The 19,947-nt window shown below is 50.9% G+C and overlaps 1 protein-coding gene across 2 annotated transcripts in view; it reads right to left on the reverse strand.

Annotated features, from left to right (window-relative positions):
- DTNB (dystrobrevin beta) overlaps positions 1-19,947 on the reverse strand; it is a 148,437-nt gene that overhangs the window by 27,371 nt on the left and 101,119 nt on the right. The window contains exon 16 of one of the 2 annotated variants that reach the window (XM_063123691.1): positions 18,016-18,036. The exons of the other annotated variant lie outside the window; for it this stretch is intronic. Coding sequence (XP_062979761.1) covers positions 18,016-18,036 — 21 coding nt within the window. The remainder of the gene's footprint in view (positions 1-18,015; positions 18,037-19,947) is intronic. 2 annotated transcript variants of the gene reach the window in all.

Here is a 19,947-nt window from a genome sequence, read left to right on the forward strand (position 1 = left end):
GGCCCGGACCATGTTTTCAGTCCAATGCTGGCTAAGCTAGCGTGACCATGTGGAAAGGAAGACTGGGCTCCTGTATCTTAACAGTTGTATAGAAAAGGGTAATTTCACCAGGTGTCATGTGTATATATGGGGAACCTGGTGAAATTCCCTCTTCATCACAACCATTAAAGTTGCAGGTGCCCTGCCCTCTTTTAAATCTGGTCCCTCTAGTATAGCTCCTGCACCTTTATTATTATTATTATTATTATTTATTTATTTATATAGCACCATCAATGTACATGGTGCTGTACAGAGTAAAACAGTAAATAGCAAGGCCCTGCCGCATAGGCTTACAATCTAATAAAATCATAGTAAAACAATAAGGAGGGGAAGAGAATGCCAACAGACACAGGGTAGGGTAAGCAGGCACAGGGTAGGGTAAAACTAACAACTTTAACTGTTAGTGATGAAGAGGGGATTTCACCAGGTTCTCCATATATACAAATGACACCTGCTGAAATTCCCTTTTCTATGCAACTGTTAAAGATACAGGAGCCCTGTCCTCCTTTTCATAGGGTCATCCAAGCTAAGCAGCCAGGCTAGGATCACCTCTTACTGGGATACAGCAGGGCTAGGGAAGGTGTGGCCCTCCAAATGTTGTTGGACTCCAACTCCCATCAATCCCAGCCAGCATGGCCAATGTCAGGGATGATGGGAGTAGTAGTCGACCAGCATCTGGAGAGCCACAGCTTCCCCGGCCCTGGGCTAGAGATTCGTCTCACCATCAGAACGTACCCAGGAAGTGACTTCCTGCACTCTTCTTGCAGGCCGAGGGATAACATTTACTAATTCGTATTTATTTTAGCCCATTTATTTCCTGCTTTCCCACCCAAGGACACCCAAGGTGACGAGCAACATGAAATCAAGCGCAATGTCAAAATGCAAACCAGCACAACGGCTCCAGAAGAACTGCCCCCCTGTAGTGGGACCAGGGGAGGCGGGCAGCGGACACGGCTGCAAGGGCTGGATGCATCCAGAGTCCGGTTTGTGGAGCAACGTTTGACCTGCCAGCCTTCAAATGTGCAGAAAGACAGAGATGCGCTTTCCGCTACTCGGATTCTGGCACGCTGCAGCAGAGAACAGCAGCAGGCTGGTAATCCGGGGGCTCAAACAGCTACAAAAATAAAACCAGGCCGTGTTGTAATCCCACAAGCTTCTCCCCAGCAAAGATCCGTGGAAGTCCTGCTCTTCAGAGGCATGCTGAGCAGGGCAAGGAAGCCGGATCACCGAGAACGGAAACAAATTAGAGGACGGGGTTGGCTCCCTCCCATGGCATTCCAAGTCATTTAGGAACAGAAAACGCCACTAGACGTCAAACTAGAAATAAAGCCAGCCTGCAACGGCATTTTGTTTTTTCAGCCTTTTGCACAGGTGCTGGACATGGAGTAGGATCAAGTCCCACTCTAGTCACTGGAAGCTGCATAAGGGCCCGGCTGTGATGAGCGCGGGTGCAAGGGAAGTCCCCAGTGAGAACACGAGGCGGCTTCACGCTCAGGCCAGGTGTACTTCCTCGGCCCAGGGGACTTCTGGCTCTCCCCACAGCCGCCGCCGCAGCCGCCGCCGCCGGGGGAATGGCAGGAGGGCCTTCAGCTGGAAGAGCCCGTTGGGGCCACCGGCCTGCTTTTGGCTGTTGGCGACCCTGGCGGGTTCTTCCACTTGGGCTGCTTCTTGTTCCTTCCTTGGGATTCTTCTTTTATTATTGTTCTACCAGCTTTCTTTTTATGTTTGTACTTTGTGTTTTATTGGATTTGATTATATTTTATTGTATCTGTACTGCAGTTCTCGGTCGCCTTGTGCACCACTTGACTGGAAGGCAGGATACAAATGTGGGAACGTAAGCAGAAGAGCCGTGCTGGGTCAGGCCAGAGGCCCATCTAGTCCGGCATCCTGTTCCCACAGTGGCCAATAGACACCTCAAGCCAGGCGCAAAGGCAACAGCATCCTCCGCTCGTGTTGCCCAGCAATTGGCCCACAGGGGCCCAAACCCCCACTGAGACTGGAGGCAGCGTACAGCCACCAGCACTGGAAGCCACTGGCAGAGATCCCCCTCCTTGGATTCGTCTGGCCCCTTTTGAAGCTGTCGAAGCTATACAACGAACAAAGTCGGTGTGTGAATGAACGAATGCCCCTCTGGCGCGGGCGCTCCTGAAGATGCTGGCTTTCTTACGCATCCGGGAGGCCTGCTCGACACGTTGGGGCTGATGGAAGGAACGGGAGGAAGCTCTTCTCCATCCTCCCAGAGTGCAGGACACGGAATAACGGGCTCAAGTTAAAGGAAGCCAGATTCCAGCTGGACGTCAGGAAAAACTTCCTGACTGTTAGAGCAGTGTGATGGTGGAATCAGTTACCTAGGGAGGTTGTGGGCTCTCCCACACTAGAGGCATTCAAGAGGCAGCTGGACAAGCATCTGTCAGGGATGCTTTAGGGTGGATTCCTGCATTGAGCAGGGGGTTGGACTCGATGGCCTTGTAGGCCCCTTCCAACTCTGCTGTTCTATGATTCTATGATATTGTCATTGGGCTGAGGAAGAGGGATTTCCTACACCTTTTACTTTAGATCATTTTATCTGAAGATGGAGTGTCCACATTTGCTCCAGCCTTTCCCTTTCCCTGTGTACCTAAGGTATTTCCCATAAGGAGGGAGCATTCTGTCTATCTTAGGGTGCAATCCTCAGTGGATTCCTGCATTGAGCAGAGGGTTGGACTCAATGGCCTTGTGGGCCCTTTCCGACTCTGCTATTCTATGATTCTATGATTCTTCACGGGGGGGGGGGGCACCTGACCCTGCCTTGGGTCCACTGAACCGGGCTGGCCGTGGCTCCCGCAGGGCCCGGGCCTCCCTCAGTTCTGCTCCTGGGGATGCTGCTCTGGGGATTGAGCAAGACAAGCCAGTTGCGGTCTGTGATTCCACCCCTCCACCCCCCCGCCCCTTCCCCAATCAAGGCCAGAGAGTCCTTCCACATCCCTACACCAAGGCCCAGCATCCACTGGCTGCGAGCTGAAGTGGGCAAGTCCCTTTTCAAAGAGTACATTTCCCCACACGGGCCCAAGAGCTCACAGGTCTCACAGTGGTAATGCAACAGTTTCAGCAATGCCTGGAACAAGCCATTGGGCAGACCTGGCTGCTAACCATTCTGAGGCAATTCCTGAACTAAGAACCTAGTCAGATGTTCCACTCCAAGCTCTATTCGGCCCTGGTTAGGCCTCATCTAGAGTATTGCATCCAGTTCTGGGCTCCACAATTCAAGAAGGACGCAGACAAGCTGGAGCGTGTTCAGAGGAGGGCAACCAGGATGATCAGGGGTCTGGAAACAAAGCCCTATGAGGAGAGACTGAAAGAACTGGGCATGTTTAGCCTGGAGAAGAGCAGATGGAGGGGAGACATGATAGCACTCTTCAAAGACTTGTCACACAGAGGAGGGCCAGGACCTCTTCTCCATCCTCCCAGAGTGCAGGACACGGAATAATGGGCTCAAGTTAAAGGAAGCCAGATTCCGGCTGGACATCAGGAAAAACTTCCTGACTGTTAGAGCAGTACGACAATGGAACCAGTGACCTAGGGAGGTTGTGGGCTCTCCCACACTAGAGGCCTTCAAGAGGCAGCTGGACAACCCTCTGTCAGGGATGCTTTAGGGTGGATTCCTGCATTGAGCAGGGGGTTGGACTCGATGGCCTTGTAGGCCCCTTCCAACTCTGCTATTCTATGATTCTATGATATGAAAACGACACTGGCCTGGCAGGCGGGGGTGGTGGTGATGGTGGAATCCAGCAAGCCCAATTCCTTCTGGCCAGGCCAGATCACCCATCTCACTGCCTGCTTCTCATTGGCCGCTATGAACGATACCGAGAGAAAGCAGTGGACTTCAGTAAGGCCGTTACACAGCTTCAAGCCCCAGGTCCTCAGCATTCTTTGGTGCTGCTTTTGCCCTGCTGACAAATCAAATCTGGCCACTGCTTTCAATGTTTCCTCTCCTTCTGGGCTTCTGGATCACGTCATTTGCTTCCTTAGGCCAGATCTACCACGTTACATGGCAAGGACAGGGTATTATGCTCCGAACCAATGTTTCTTGAGGAATGCTACAGCGGACAAGGGAATTGTCCCCTGAAAGTTCCCCACTATTCACATGAAAGAAACAACAACCCAGGATGAGGAAGGCGTGTTTCCAGAGCAATTACTTGCATCTCTCTTCACTGCAGGAAAGAACTGACATTTCAGGAAGGGAGTCTGAGGACCTGAGGCAAATAGTGGTGACAAGGGATGAAGGGATGACAAATCGAAAACAAACAAATCAGCAGACCCAGATCTAGAGTTCTTAGAGAAATCATGTGTGAAATTGCTGATTTTCTAACAAAAATATCTAACATGCCTCTAAGATCAGTGTATGTGCCAAAGGATTGGAAAGGCCCAATGTAACACCAATATTTAAAAAGGGATCTGGGGGGATTCTGGAAATTACTGGTAAGGCAGCTTAATGTCTGTTTCAGGTAAATTGTTGGAAAGCATTATTAAAGATAAAATGATCAAGCATATTGAAAGATAGATCCTGCTAAAGAAGAATCAACATGACTTCTGCCAAAGTTAAGTCCTGTCTCACTAACCTTTTAGACATCTTTGAGAGTGTCGAGAAACGTGTAGAGATGATCTGGCAGACACTGTTTGCTCGGACTTCGAAAAGGCTTTGGACTAAATCTCTTACCAAAGACACCTGAGCAAACTTAGAATTCATGGATAAGAGGAATTCTTCTTATGGAAGGTTCAATGGAACCTTCTCAAACTGGGGAGAGGCAACGAGTGGGGTACCGCAGGGCTGTCCTGGGCCCAGTGCTCTTCAACATTTTTATTAATGATTTGGACAAGGAGGTGCAGGGAATGCTTATCAAATTTGCAAATGACACAAAATTGGGTGGGATAGCTAATATCCTGGAAGACAGAAACAAACTTCAAAGTGATCTTGATAGGCTGGAGTGCTGGGCTGGAAACAACAGGAGGAAATTTAATAGGGAGAAATGCCAAGTTCTACATTTAGGAAACGCACAGTTACAAGATGGGGGATACTTGGCTCAGCAATACTATAAACGAGAAGGATCTTGGAATTGTTGTAGATCACAAGCTGAATATGAGCCAACAGTGCGATATGGCTGCAAGAAAGGCAAATGCTATTTTGGGCTGCATTAACAGAAGTATAGCTTCCAAATCACGTGAGGTACTGGTTCCTCTCTATTCGGCCCTGGTTAGGCCTCATCTAGAGTATTGTGTCGTTCTGGGCTCCACAATTCAAGAAGGACGCAGACAAGCTGGAGCGTGTTCAGAGGAGGGCAACCAGGATGATCAGGGGTCTGGAAACAAAGCCCTATGAAGAGAGACTGAAAGAACTGGGCATGTTTAGCCTGGAGAAGAGAAGATTGAGGGGAGACATGATAGCACTCTTCAAATACTTAAAAGGTTGTCACACAGAGGAGGGCCAGGATCTCTTCTCGATCCTCTCAGAGTGCAGGACACGGAATAACGGGCTCAAGTTACAGGAAGCCCGATTCCAACTGGACATCAGGAAAAACTTCCTGTCTGTTAGAGCAGTACGACAATGGAATCAGTGACCTAGGGAGGTTGTGGGCTCTCCCACCCTAGAGGCCTTCAAGAGGCAGCTGGACAACCCTCTGTCAGGGATGCTTTAGGGTGGATTCCTGCATTGAGCAGGGGGTTGGACTCGACGGCCTTGTAGGCCCCTTCCAACTCTGCTATTCTATGATTCTATGATCTTAATAAAAAAAATTCAACTCAGCGTGACAACTGTGAAAGAGGTAAATTCTATGTTGGGGAGCATTAGGAAAGGAATCAAAAATGAAAATCCAATATCATAAAGCCTTTATAGAAATGCGTGGTGCGACCACCCTTGGAATACTGTGTACACCTTTGGTCAGCAAAAATAATACTGTAGAGCTGGAAGAAGTGAAGAAAGGGACAACCAACATTATCAACTCTACTATGAAGAAAAGTTACAATGTTTGGGGCTTTTAGCTTAAGAGGAAAGACGGGTGGGGGACGGGACATAACAGAAGGTACATAAAATTGTGCATGGCAGGGACAAAGTGAATTGGAGGATGTAATACTAGAACCCCGGTCATCCAATGAAGCTGAACGGTGTGAGGTTCCGGACGGACGTCTTCTCACTGAGTATAATCAAACTATGGAATTTGCTACCACAAGATGTAGTGATGGCCACCAACACCACTGGCTTTAAAAGGGGATTAGCGAAATGCACGGAGAAGGCGGCTCTCAGTGGCTACTAGTCATGGCGGCTCTATGCTGCCACCAGTATTAGAGGCAGGGCATGCCTCGGCATGCCGACTGCTGGGGAACGTGACCGGGAGGGTGTGGTTGCGCTCATGTCCTGCTTGTGGGCTTCCCATGGGGGCATCACGTGAGGTACTGGTTCCTCTCTAATCGGCCCTGGTTAGGCCTCATCTAGAGTATTGCGTCCAGTTCTGGGCTCCACAATTCAAGAAGGACGCAGACAAGCTGGAGCGTGTTCAGAGGAGGGCAACCAGGATGATCAGGGGTCTGGAAACAAAGCCCTATGAAGAGAGACTGAAAGAACTGGGCATGTTTAGCCTGGAGAAGAGAAGATGGAGGGGAGACAGGAGAGCACTCTTCAAATACTTAAAAGGTCATCACACAGAGGAGGGCCAGGATCTCTTCTCCATCCTCCCAGAGTGCAGGACACGGAATAACGGGCTCAAGTTAAAGGAAGCCAGATTCCAGCTGGACATCAGGAAAAACTTCCTGACTGTTAGAGCAGTACAACAATGGAATCAGTTACCTAGGGAGGTTACTCTCCCACACTCGAGGCCTTCAAGAGGCAGCTGGACAACCCTCTGTCAGGGATGCTTTAGGGTGGATTCCTGCATTGAGCAGGGGGCTGGACTCGATGGCCTTGTAGGCCCCTTCCAGCTCTGCTATTCTATGATTCTATGATCTGGTTGGCCATTGTGAGAACAGAACGCTGGACTAGAAAGGCCTTTGGTCTGATGCGGAACAGCTCTTCTGAGGTCTTTGAGTGTAGTTCTGGCCTTACTCTGAGCTTTTGGGTCAACTCAAAGCATTTCAGTGCCTGATTTGGAAAATCTGCCCAGCCCAGTAATTGAGATGGGTCACTGGAGAGCTCTTCTGCGCAAGTCCCACAGAGAGGAATGAGCGCTGCAACTTCATCTCCATGAAGCCTGCACAGAGGAGCTTCTGCTGGAGCGTGTCCCATGGATCAGACCTGCCCCTCTACTGCTCATTCCTTTGCCTTAGCTCAAGGTCAGGCTAGCCGGTTGAAGGTGCTTCCTCGACCCCCCCTGGCCTCTGGCCCCCTTTCCAATTGTCCAATCAACACCCAAGCCATCTGGTTAGCCCGATGTATTGGCCAGGAAGTGCCGTTCCCTTGGCTCCTGCCCGTGCCTTGACATGCAAGGAGTCCCACTGGACTCACCAAGGCCCCCCCTGAGCTCCATCCTGGCACTGAGCATAAACCTGTTCACGCTGGAGGGAATCCATTACACCTGGACCGCTGAGGATGGCCAGGATGAAGGCCACCCTAACTGGACGGGCGGCTTTATTCTTATGTGGCAAATGGCAGCCACCGTTTCTGCCGTCAAAAGGGTCCTGGCGTCGCCTCCCCCCACCCTCTCTTTGTGCATTACAGTAAAACTTCCAAGAACAATCCCCATAAAGGGCCCCCGAAACAGCTTATTACTCGAGCAGCCTAATAACCTTTTCTAAAGCTTTAATACACCACACACCCCTTGCTAAAATCTGAAGCAGGACTGTTATCATGGCAACGGAATGAAAGAGGCACTTCATCCATACATCGCGGTCTCCTGAGCGCATGGAAGGCGGCCAGGTAGCAGATGGCGGGCGCGGGCCATTCCCCTGCTCTCTGCCGCCGCCGCCGCTGCATGTTTGAACAAAACAAGCGCCGTGGTCCTCTTGGTTACGGGCTTCGGGACGGCTGCGTGGAGAGCCAGCGGGGAAAGGTGCGCGTGCGCAGCCAGGGGAAGGGGCCGCCGCCGCCGCCGCCGCCGCCGCCGCCTGCGCTCCTGGCTGCCTGACAGCGATGTACAGTAGAGGCAGAGCGACGTGCACCGTCCATTTCGTGCGTTCTATTTTGGGCCTCCGTTGGCACCGGCTGCGCCCAAAAAAAGCACAGCTGTCTAATCAAACGTGGGAGGAAAAAGAGCAGGCAGGATTGACGGGATTACGAGGCGGAAGATTGCATTTAATTGTTCGGAATTGCGTAATTGAATTAAGCGAAACCGACACACATTCGGGGCCTTGCTGCAGCTGTGGCGCGGGGAGCCCGCGCACGGGGGCTGCTGACGCGGCGGCGGTGGCAGAACAAGAGAGCCAGAAATAGCTAAGATGGCGGAGCGCGTCAAGGACGGAGCAGCAGGACTTGCACGCACATGCCGGAGAGGGAGCGAGAGACCCCGGCGTAAATTCAAAGCAGCTCATTTGGCTTTCGGAAAACAAAAACCCGCCTCCAGCCCCCTGCTCAGCCCCCCTCTCCCTCCCTCCACCCCCCCCCCCGAGGCTGCACGCAACGTTCCAGGCCGGAGACAAAGTCTCGGAGCGCCGCCACTCCTCCGCCTCCTCCTCCTCCTCCCTTGTAAAGAAGGCGCGGGACTCCGCGGCAGAGCTCACACAAACCCCGGGCGTAATGATTAACTCCTGCAAAGCGGGAGCTGCTGACTGGCCGGGGACGGAGGGGGGACCCTCAGAGGGAAGGGCCCGTCTCCCTCCCCGCCGAGCTCATTCGGCAGAGCCGGGAGGCGGCCCCTCTCTTCACCCGCAAGGGACCCGAGGGCCACTTCCTCAGCCCCGGGGCAAAAGCCTGCCTGGGCACATCCAGCGCCTCCTCCACATCCATGCAAGAGAGGAGAAGGTGACAGACGTTGGCCATTCCACAGGAGTCAAGCCAGTGAGCCTGGCCTGGCCTGGCCAGCGTCCGCCGCCACCCCTCCGATCACTAGCCAAGCTCACTTGAGGTTCAGAAAGGGAGGGCGGGGAGAGACCTTCTTCTTGACCAGAGCGCCCTCACCTTCTGAAGGGACGTTCCACCCTAGCCAGAGCCAAGCCTGTGCCAGCAAGTGCCCTGCCTCTGGGTGTGGCGGCCTCCATGGCCTTGGAGACAGGGGGAGAAAAGATCACTGGCACACAAGCACATCCTCGAGGACCACAGACCAAATGGGGCGGCTTCAGGCCTGGCACAGCGGGGCTGCTCAGAGCAGTAGGCCAGGCCCATTTGAGGTCTGTGTCAGCCATGCTGTGCAAAGCAGCCGGTGGCCCAGAGGGGCGTGTGGCTTTTACACCTCTAAAAACCCAAGCGCCCCCTCCGCTCCCTGCCACAGACGCCTCCAGTGATGGCACTCCTCCTCCTGGCAGAGTGTCATCCGTGAGGCACGCCATTCACAAGACTTTGTCCCGGAGCGATTGGCTGAAGCGACACTCAGTGAGGGGGTGCAAAAGGCCTTTGAACAGACAGCCATGTTTTGCTGCAACGCTTCCCCATGCTGGAAGTGGGAAACCAGCCACCCAGGCAGCAAAGCCCACTGGTGTGCTGTGGGCTGGTCCAGCAGGGCCTTTGTGCAGGCAGAAGCGCTGCTTGGGCTGCAGGGAAATGGCGCACCCAAGCGAGAGCCTTGTGGACGTCCTCTGAGCGCCCTCTGCAGCTGGGCCAACTCAGGATAGGAAGATGGGGCCAATCGGGTCCCAGAGAAGGCAGGCGCCAAGCCCAGCAAAGCCGCCCTAGAGATCCCGCCCGGCTTGCGCAGAGGGCCTGTCCATCACTGCACACTGCACGAGCGGTCTCAGGCACCACGTGCTCGAACGGCCAGCCCCAATGCCAGCTCCTTATGCCTCCAGGTGGGACGAGAACGGCAAGCCTTGCAGGCCAGCTAGTGGAAGCCTTTGGGCAGAAGCTTCCTAGCCAGGGAGTCCAGGGTCTATGGGGGGGACAGACGGGACGGACCACCACCCACTTTTCCTCTTCTCTGCAACATGAGCCAAGGTGTGCTGCTGCTCTTCAATTTGAGTACTGCCCCCAACCCCTCCCAGAGAGATCTCCCTGATCTCCTAACGGTTTGGGCAGCAGCACAGCTCGTCCAAAGTCCACTGTGGCTTCTGCCTCCTGCTCTCTTCAGCAGCTTGGCTGCAGACCCTTATCCCCAAAGAACGGGGGTGTCTTCCAAGCAGGTACCAGCCAGCTGCGCCAACTTCAAAACTCCTTTTGGTTGCATTTTTCTTTCCTGTTTCTGTGATCAGAAAGCAATAAAAGACGGTGCTTTCTTTCCCATGTCGCTTCCATGCAACAGCCCCGCCGCAGCGGCTGACTTGCCTTCTACCTGGGCTCCTCTCTGGCAGGATTTGGAAGCTGAGCCAAACCAGCCATCCTTTGCCCCGATCCAGAGGGGTGCTTCTTCATTCGCCCTCCTCGCTTGCAGAGGTTCCCAGGCCTGTTGCTGCTTCCTCAGCAGAATGCCTCTGCTCGAGGCGCAAGGTTCGTGTTCCTGCCTGAGATCGACACGGCGTACACCTGCAACAAGTGCAAGCTGCTTGCGTTACTGGAAGAAAAGGTGGGAGGACTTGAGCGGCGAGTGTCCACCCTCCAAGGAATAAGAGAAGGCAAAGAGTTCTTAGACCGAACGGTGGAACTGCAACAGCAACAAGAAGCACACGAGATTGAAGAGCAATGGCAAACTGAAGTGGAAATGGAGTATGCTAAGGTGAGGAAGGCCAATGAAGAGGAGACTCCCTGGAAAAGAGTGGCAGTTAGGAGCAGAAGAACTAGAAGGCATTCTGCACCGGTGGAACCACTAGAGTCAAGCAACCGCTTTCAGCTACTGGAGGATGCCACTGGAGGACAGTCTGCAGAGGAAGAAGTGCAGGAGACACCGTGCAACAGTGAAGAAGAGGCAGGAGGTCGGTCGACCAAGAAGAAGAGAAGAGTCGTCGTTGTGGGAGACTCCCTGCTGCGTGGGATTGAAACCCAAGTATGTCGCGAAGACCCATGGACTCGCCAGGTGTGCTGTCTCCCTGGAGCACAGATTAGAGATGTGACTGAAGGGTTACCGAAGCTCATAAAGCCCACGGACACCTCTGATAGCGCCCAAAAATAGCATTCACAACAATGTAGGAAAGAAGCCAGACTATGGGCTCCATCACACTGGCGTTTTTTCACACTCTCGTCATGCCTGGTTTGCGGTTTTGCAGCGCAGCACTCAGATGACGTCATGCCTGTCCTGCAGACACTTCTTCCGCTCCCTTTTTCGTGTTTTCCTGGAGCGCGGAAAGTCTGGATTATGTCCCCAAACGGAATTAAAGCACCCTTCAGCCCCCGCCCCCCCCCCCCGTGTAGTGCCATCGTCTCACTATTGCCTTTGTTGGGGGAGTGTGCTTTGAAGGGTGAGCTTGCTGTTTTCCTCCACACCCCTGCTGAAGGAATGGGTTTGTGCTGAGCTGGTCTAACATACTTTTGCTGCTCCAACCCCACCCTCCTTGCCCGCAGCTCCCTCATTTTTAAAGATAAAGAGATGAAAATTGGGACTCTGAGAGTGCTTAAGTAGGACTTTAGGCATGCAAAAGTTTTAATCAGATTGTCTCGTCCCTTGATTTTTAAGGAATTTTTAATTCCCCCCTCCCCTAAATCATCTCTTCCCATTAACACACTTCTCAAATTCTGGGCAGGGTTGCTTTAAGGCAGAATCACAGGTGTGTGTGTGTGTGTGTGTGTGTATGTTCAATGGTGCTGGTTTAGTGCCCGGGCTTGAGTCACTTACTCAAGAGTAAATCCCATTGATTTCAATTGCGTTTTCATTCAAGTCATACTAAAATCCGATGCATGCTTCCCTTTGAGTAAACCCCACTGAACAGAGAGAGACTTACTTCTGAGAAAACACATATAAAACTGACTTTTCATAGTGTGGTCACTCAGAAGCTTTTTTTTTTTTAAAAAAAGTCTAAAATAGCAAACCGGAAAGAAGTGCTCTGCAACCCCATGCTTACTTTTGAGGTATTACTTCTCTTTACTCAGAAGTAAGTCTCTCTCTGTTCATTGGGGTTTGAGTACAGACAAGTAGCACAAAAGTGCCGAAATGGCGTCAGGAAGGCTAAAGCTGAGAATGAGCCGAGACTAGCGAGGGAAGCTAAAAGCAATAAAAAGGCTTTCTTCAGATACGTGAGAAAGACAGAGGACAAAAGACAGAGGAGAAAACGACTGGAGGAGGGCTAACGTTGTCCCTATCTTCAAAAAGGGCAAAAAGGAGGAACCTGGGAACTACAGACCAGTCAGTCTGACATCCGTCCCTGGGAAAATTCTGGAGCAGATTATAAAGAAGTCAATCTGTAAACACCTTGAAATCAATGCAGTGATCACTAGAAGCCAACATGGATTTGTCAGGAACAAATCCTGTCAGACTAATTTGATCTCATTTTTTGATAGGATAACCTCCCTTGTGGACTGTGGGAATGCTGTGGACGTCATATATCTTGACTTCAGCAAAGCTTTTGAAAATGTGCCCCATGACATTCTGATTAACCAGCTAAAAGTGGTTAATCAGATCCACTATTAGGTGGATCTACAGAATCAGACTCAAAGAGTGATTATCAATGGTACCTTCTCAAACTAGGGGGAGGCAAGGAGTGGGGTACCGCAGGGCTCAGTCCTGGGCCCAGTGCTCTTCAACATTTTTATGAATGATTTGGACGAGGAGGTGCAGAGAATGCTTATTAAATCTGCAAACGACACAAAATTAGGTAGGATAGCTAATACCATGGAAGACAGAAACAAACTTCAAAGTGATCTTGACAGGCTGGAGTGCTGGGCTGAAAACAACAGAATGAAATTTCATAGGGATAAATGCATCTAAGAAAAAGAAATAAATGCAGTTACAAGATGGGGGATACTTGGCTCAGCAATACTACAAGCGAGAAGGATCTTGGAGTTGTTGTAGATCACAAGCTGAATATGAGCCAACAGTGCGATATGGCTGCAAAAAAAGTGAATGTGAGGTACTGGTTAGGCCTCATCTTGAGTATTGTGTCCAGTTCTGGGCACCACACTTCAAGAAGGATGCAGACAAGTTGGAGGGGATTCAGAGGAGGGCAACCAGGATGATCAGGGGTCTGGAAACAAAGCCCTATGAAGAGAAACTGAAAGAACTGGGCATGTTTAGCCTGGAGAAGAGAAGATGGAGGGGAGACATGATAGCACTCTTCAAATACTTGAAAGGTCGTCACACAGAGGAGGGCCAGGACCTCTTTTCCGTCCTCCCAGGGTGCAGGACACGGAATAATGGGCTCAAATTACAGGAAGCTGGATTCCGGCTGGACATCAAGAAAAACTTCCTGACTGTTAAGAGCAGTACGACAATGGAACCAGTTACCTAGGGAGGTTGTGGGCTCTCCCATACTCAAGAGGCAGCTGTCAGGGATGCTTTAGGGTGGATTCCTGCATTGAGCAGGGGGTTGGACTCGATGGCCTTGGTGGCCCCTTCCAACTCTACTATCCTATCATTCTACTATTCTACTATTCTACTATTCTCAGCTCCCTTTCAACCTGGACTTCGTTTATCCCTGAGCTTTCCAAGTAGCACCATTGTCCATTCATTTAAGCTATCTAGGGAGATGAACGTAACAGCCACCATCCCTTTCTCTTGTTCTGCTGGAAAGAGAAGCAGGCCTCAACAAGCCTCTGCAGAGGAACGGAGTGCTGATGCCAAGTGCCAGGATCATTCTTCATGCAGCCAAGTCAACCTGGAAGGCAGCATTTCAGTTGACCTTGGGGTGCTGAATGAGTCTTGTGAATGTGGCTCGCTAGGCAATGGTTCAAACAACATTTCCAGGATTTCTCAGGATGTGGCAAGTCATGGTCCACCCAAGATGTGGACCACTTTGATGGCTTGGGAAAACATCAACCTGTGTGAGCCCTTCCCCCAAATCCATCTTAGAAAAATACCCCCCAGCCCTACCCCACCCCATTCTTGGAGGAGCCTCTCCTCCTCCCGAAGCCGGCTCAGGGATTCCTGCCAGTCCCCCACTCTGCCCACTGGCGCTTCTACTTCTTGGGGGCATAGCCAAGGTATCGGAGCCCTGTCCTCCTTCTCATAGGGTCACCCGAACTATACGCAGGATTTTAGGAGCCTCCTGATGGGTGGGTGAATTGCTATACCCCACGATATGCCCCAGAGCTGAGAGCGACGAAGCCGGCTGGCGGATGGCTGCAGCGAGCGTGGATGGAGCAAACAGCCTGTGAATACAGTCAAACACTGGTGGGCGCTCACGCCTCTCGGCTGATTCAGGGACAGTGAAGAAAGTTTGCTTCTTCCCCTCCACTGCATCCTCTCTACACCATGCAGCAGAGCTTTTCAGAGTTGTTTGGGTCATATATTATATGCTGGAGAGAGTGAAACCATCAGATGCCCACTGTGACAAGCTTGTAAGACATTTCCAGGATAAAATCTCTTGCATCCACTGGGGCGTAGACTCTGCTGCTACAGCAGGTGAATCAGGTGAGGTATCCAGAGTTCGGTCTTGTCCAACCGGTGCAACTCGAGGACGTTGACAAGGTGCTTGGACAGGTTCGTGCAACCACTCCCTTATTGGACTCTTGCCCCTTGTGGCTTATTAAATCTGGCAGGGAGGGAGCAGACTCCTTGCAAGAGCGGGTGGTCCTGGGCTGCCTTAAAGAGGTGGCGGTAAGACCTGAAAAAGTCCTCCCTGGACCCTGAAGCTCTTAACAACTTTAGGCTGGTGGAGAACGATTCTTTGCTGGGCAAGATCCTTGCGCGGGTGGCAGCCAAGAGGCGCCAGATGCTCTTGGTTGAGACCAATTGTCTGGATCCATTTCAATCCGGGTTCAAGCTGGGTTTTGGCATGGAAACAGCCTTGGTCACCCTGTATGATGACTAAAGGGTTAGTGTAACCCGGTTGGTTGCAGGGGTTTTGCTCCTATTAGGATAGTCAGCTCCAGAACATGCTTGGCCCTGTGGATTCTCCAGTATGGGGTTCTGAACGGGTTGGTTCTGTCCCCCCATGCTATTTAACATTTACATGAAACTGCTGAGTGGGCATCCGAGTGTCTTGGTGTGTTGTCATCAGTAAGTTGATAACGTACTTTTTCATCCTAATCTGGTGAGGCTGAGGATGTGCTGCATTGGTGCCTGGCTGGGTCAACGGGCTGGATGAGGGCTCATAAACTGATACTCAGTCCAGGTAAGACAGAGATGCTGTTAGTGGGTGGTTCACCTGACTAGATGAATGGTGTTCAGCCTGTTCCGGATGGGGTTGCACTCCTGCTGAAAGAATAGGTTTGGGGGTTCTCCTGGAGCCATCTCTTATCATTTGAGAGTCAGGTGGCATGGAGTGCCTTCTACCAACTTTGACTAGTGGCCCAGTTACACCCCCATCTGAACAGGGATGACCTGGCTTCAGTAGTTAAATTAATGCAATGCGCTTTACGTGGGTCTGCCTGTGAAGACAGTTTGGAAGCTGCAGCTTGTGCAAAATGTGGAGGCCAGATTGATAATGAGGACTAGAAGATCTGAGCGTATCACACAATCCTGGCCCTCTTGCAACGGCTGCCTGTACATTTCCAAGCCTGATTCAAGGTGCTGATTTTGAACTATGGATTGGGACCGCCTTCCCAGAACGAACGTACCCACACGTACAATCAATATCTGAGTCTTTCCAAGGAGTGCCTCCTCCAAGGGAAGTTTGTAGGATGGTGATGAGGGATAAAGGCCTTTTCAGGAGCGGCCCGATAATGAAATGCTCTCCCCAGCAAAGGCCAACTGGCAACAACATTGTCATCTTTTCGCTCCCAGGTTAAGGCTTTACTCTATTCCCAGGTGTCTGATGGGATACAATGGGCTGTTTAACATAATAGTTGAATCATTTATGATTATTGGCGCTAATGTTTTAGTTGCTTTCTGGGGTGTTTGTATTTTAGTGGATAATTATTTTAGATGTTTCAAATGTTGTATATTTTATCTGTTGTAAGTTGCCTTAAGTCTTTTTTTGAAATAGGCATCTAAGAAATCAATAACAACAACAACAACTAGTGTCAACCTGCCAGAGAACCCATCCACAGATGGAGCTTTTTCCTTCAGTGCCCTGACAGCCATTTTTCAACATATGGACATATTTCAGTGTTCTACTGCAAATGTCAGCACTCAGCAGAGAGCTCCATCACACCAGTGATTTATCGCACACTCGCCATGCCTGGTATGTGGTTTTGCAGCCCGGTACTCACATGTCGTTGTCCACGTCCTGCACTCATTTCGCCTCTTCCCCCCCACGTTTCATTTCTTTTTGGAGCAGGGAAAGTCTGGATTGTTTTCCCTCCCTGAGAAATAAATGCGCTCCTCCCTCCCGTATATTGCTGTCACCGCGTTCTATCCGGCCATCCTGTTCTTTGACCAGCAACACAAACCTTTGCTCCTCCTCCCCTGTAAACCTTGCCCCAGGGGCGGGGTGGGAGATTTCACCGGCATAGTAGCGCTCCGGGTGAAAAGATACACGAGCTGAAACAGCGCAGCAGCGCACAGACGTGAAAGTGCCCAGCGCTCGACTCGCTAAGGAAACGGAGGGGGGGGAAGCGTGGATGAAAACTGGATCAAAAAAGGAGGTGTGATGGAGCCCAGACACAGCGACATGCATCTCTTTGCAAAGCCAAAACCTGAACAAGGTCAACGTTTGCTTTGCCTTCCAGGTGGACGGGAGTTTGCTCCATCAGAAGGGCAGGAAGGGGGTGGGGGGGCATTTATGTGACACGGGCGGGGGCGGGAGGGAAGGAGCAAAAGGTTGCAAGTCTCTCTAACGTGAACAGAATTGGGCCCGTTACAAGCGCCGTCTCCAGTTTGCTCTTCAGACACTGGTCCCCAGAAACAAATAATCAAAATGCAAAGTTATCAGAAAACTGCGTGCACTGGGACTCTAGCTGAGGTGGAAGTCACCTTTGCGTCAACAAGGAAGGCGAATTTTCAGTTCGCATACCACTGATTGAGCTCTCATAAGAAGAATCATAGAATAGCAGAGTTGGAAGGGGCCTACAAGGCCATCGAGTCCAACCCCCTGCCCCTGATTTGGCCCCAGATGTATGCAGCCAATGTGTTTCTCCTCTCCCAAAACCCGGTCCTTGAGGTTTCCAGCCTCTAGCGTAAGCTGAAGCCCAAATCAATTCTGGTTCCTTGCTTAGGAAAGAAAAAGGGCTCCCTCTGGAGTGTATTCGGCGTTAATGCTGGATGGGAATAAGGAGCAGAGCAGGGCTGAAGGGCATCTCCAGGCAGGCAGGCAGGCAGGCAAGCACCCCACCCACCCCACTGGTGGAGCGTGGAGGCTTTGCTGAGGAAGACCTTGCCAGGCAGTGGGACAGAGCGCCTCCCAAGCCTAGAGCGGCTCACTGGTTTTCATGCACAGGGTCATGCATGGATAACAGGCAAATGCAGGGACTTCCCAAAGAGGAACGGAGACGTTCAAATACCTCCAGGCAGAAAAAGCGACCAGAGCAATGCAAAAGAGTCCACGCCCCCCCCCCCCCCCCCCGCCACCGGGTCTTGCCACACCTGAACATTTCCTTTAAAAGCCAAGTTTTATATTATGAATGGTTTTAATTTTTGTGAACCGCCCAGAGAGCTCCGGCTATTGGGCGGTATAGAAATGTAATAAATAAAAATAAATAAATAAATAAATAAATAAAAGAGGCCTGGCTCCTTAGGGCAATGAACTTCACTGAAGAGAGCAAGCAACTGCACCAAGCATTAATACGCCCACAGTCTCCGGAGGACAAAAGTGGCCGGATTTGGAGCGCTGAGGATGTCGGAAGGCGACTCTGCCCCGTCCGGCTTGTTTGCATCCCATCATGAGGAGGAAATATATAATACACAGTCTTTTCATGCAGAACCAAAATAAAAACAAAACAGTCAGGGGACATGAACTTACTGCCTGCTTTTGCTCCTCTTCCTATAAAGGTTGATAACAGAAAACGTGTGTGTGTGTGTGAGAGAGAGACACACACAGAGAGAGAGAGACAGAGAGACCAGACAGTTAATCATTATCTTGAAAGGCAACACAGACACAAACACACAGACACACACACACGCATGCCCAGGGGGAAGGCGGATGTCTGCTGACACATAAGGACACAAAGAAATGAGGACATGAGAGGAAAGAAGGAACTGCTGCCTTACGCTGTGCCTGGCCAAGGCTGGCTCAGGCTTCCTCTCAGAGGCCTCCCAGCCAGAGATCCCATAGAAACAGAGGAAGGGCCATCCAGAGCCAGGCCAACGGCCTGCACAGCATCCTATTCCCACAGCGGCCAGCCAGGTGCCCCAACGGGAAGCCCCCCAAGTAGGACCTGGGGCTCCTCCTGCTGGTATCCTCCAACAACTGGCTCACCAATCATAGAATCATAGAATAGCAGAGTTGGAAGGGGCCCTAAGGCCATCAAGTCCAACCCCCTGCTCCATGCAGGAACCCGCCTTAAAGCATCCCTGACAGATGCTTGTCCAGCTGCCTCTTGAAGGCCTCTGGGGTGGGAGAGCCCACAACCTCCCTAGGTACCAAGGCCGACTGCCTCTGATCCTGGCGGTTCCATACAACCATCATGACTAGTAGCTGGTGAAAGCTTTCTCCTTCATAGAATCATAGAATAGTAGAGTTGGAAGGGGTCTACAAGGCCATTGCGTCCACCCTAAAGCATACCTGACAGATGGTTGTCCAGCTGCCTCTTGAATGCCTCTAGTGCATTGGTTCCCAAACTTTTTCAGGTCACCGCCCTCTTGGTTCCACAAACTCATGCCCAGCGCCCCCCTACTCTACACTATAAAAATCATTATTCAGAATAGTGGTTTTCAACGACCCACCAAGGAAGATAATAACAATAAAATTCAAAACAGTAACAATTAATTGAATACTTTATTCAAAATCCAATTGGTGTGCCCTGCCATGCTGGCTGCAAACAGGCATTCGCTCTCTTTTCCCTCCCTCCCTCCCTCGGCAAGCCTGGGGCAGGTGCTTCCCATTTAGAGGGGATTCTAAGAGTTGAAGGACTTTTTTCTGTCTAAACATGCATAAAATTGTGCCTTTAACTTATCATGTCACACTAGCATGAATACAGGAATCAAATAGGATTTCCTTCTTCAGTGGAACACACTTACTTAGGAGTAAGCACCATTTTGTTATAGGAAACGATAATGTATTTTAATTAAAATTTTAAAATAAGTATCTGCCACCTGGTACAGAGTTTTCCTATGGAAAATCTGGCTGGGACTGAAGTAGAGGGGCACTAATTTTACTGTACTTATTGTCTTTAAATATGGTTAAATATCCCACAGTTACCTTGCTATTCTATTTCTACAATTCATTTTCTCCTGTCTTTTCTTCACCCTCTCTTCATTTTCAGGCTGAATCCTATGCACATTTACCTCAGAGTAAGTTCTATTGATCTCAGTGGGGCTTACTTCTGAGTAGACATACTTAGGATTGTGTTGCAGCTCTGTTTTTATGGTGACACAAGATACACACATACCATGTTTACCAAAAGAACGCTTGAAAAAAGGGGGTTGGACACCCTGAAATAAGCAAGGGCAGACAGGAATGGTTTCAGCAAGCATTCTGGAAAAGGGTGCTGCTGAATCTTCTTTAGCCAGGAAGGACCTGGGGAATTACAATTCTCTCTCCCTCCCCCTTTTCTTTTCTCTCCCAATCCTGTTGTAGTCCAGATTTTTTTGGGGGTGGGAGCACACACACAGACACACAGCATCTCTCTCTCACCCCCAAGCCCTCCCCCCAAGCCCCCCCACTCTCTCTCCAACCCCCCATCCCCCCAAGCCTCACAATAGCTGCCGGGCTGATTAGGACAGGAGGGCAGCA

The sequence above is a fragment of the Elgaria multicarinata genome, chromosome 4 (assembly GCF_023053635.1).
Source record: "Elgaria multicarinata webbii isolate HBS135686 ecotype San Diego chromosome 4, rElgMul1.1.pri, whole genome shotgun sequence".
Taxonomy (NCBI): Eukaryota; Metazoa; Chordata; class Lepidosauria; order Squamata; family Anguidae; genus Elgaria; species Elgaria multicarinata.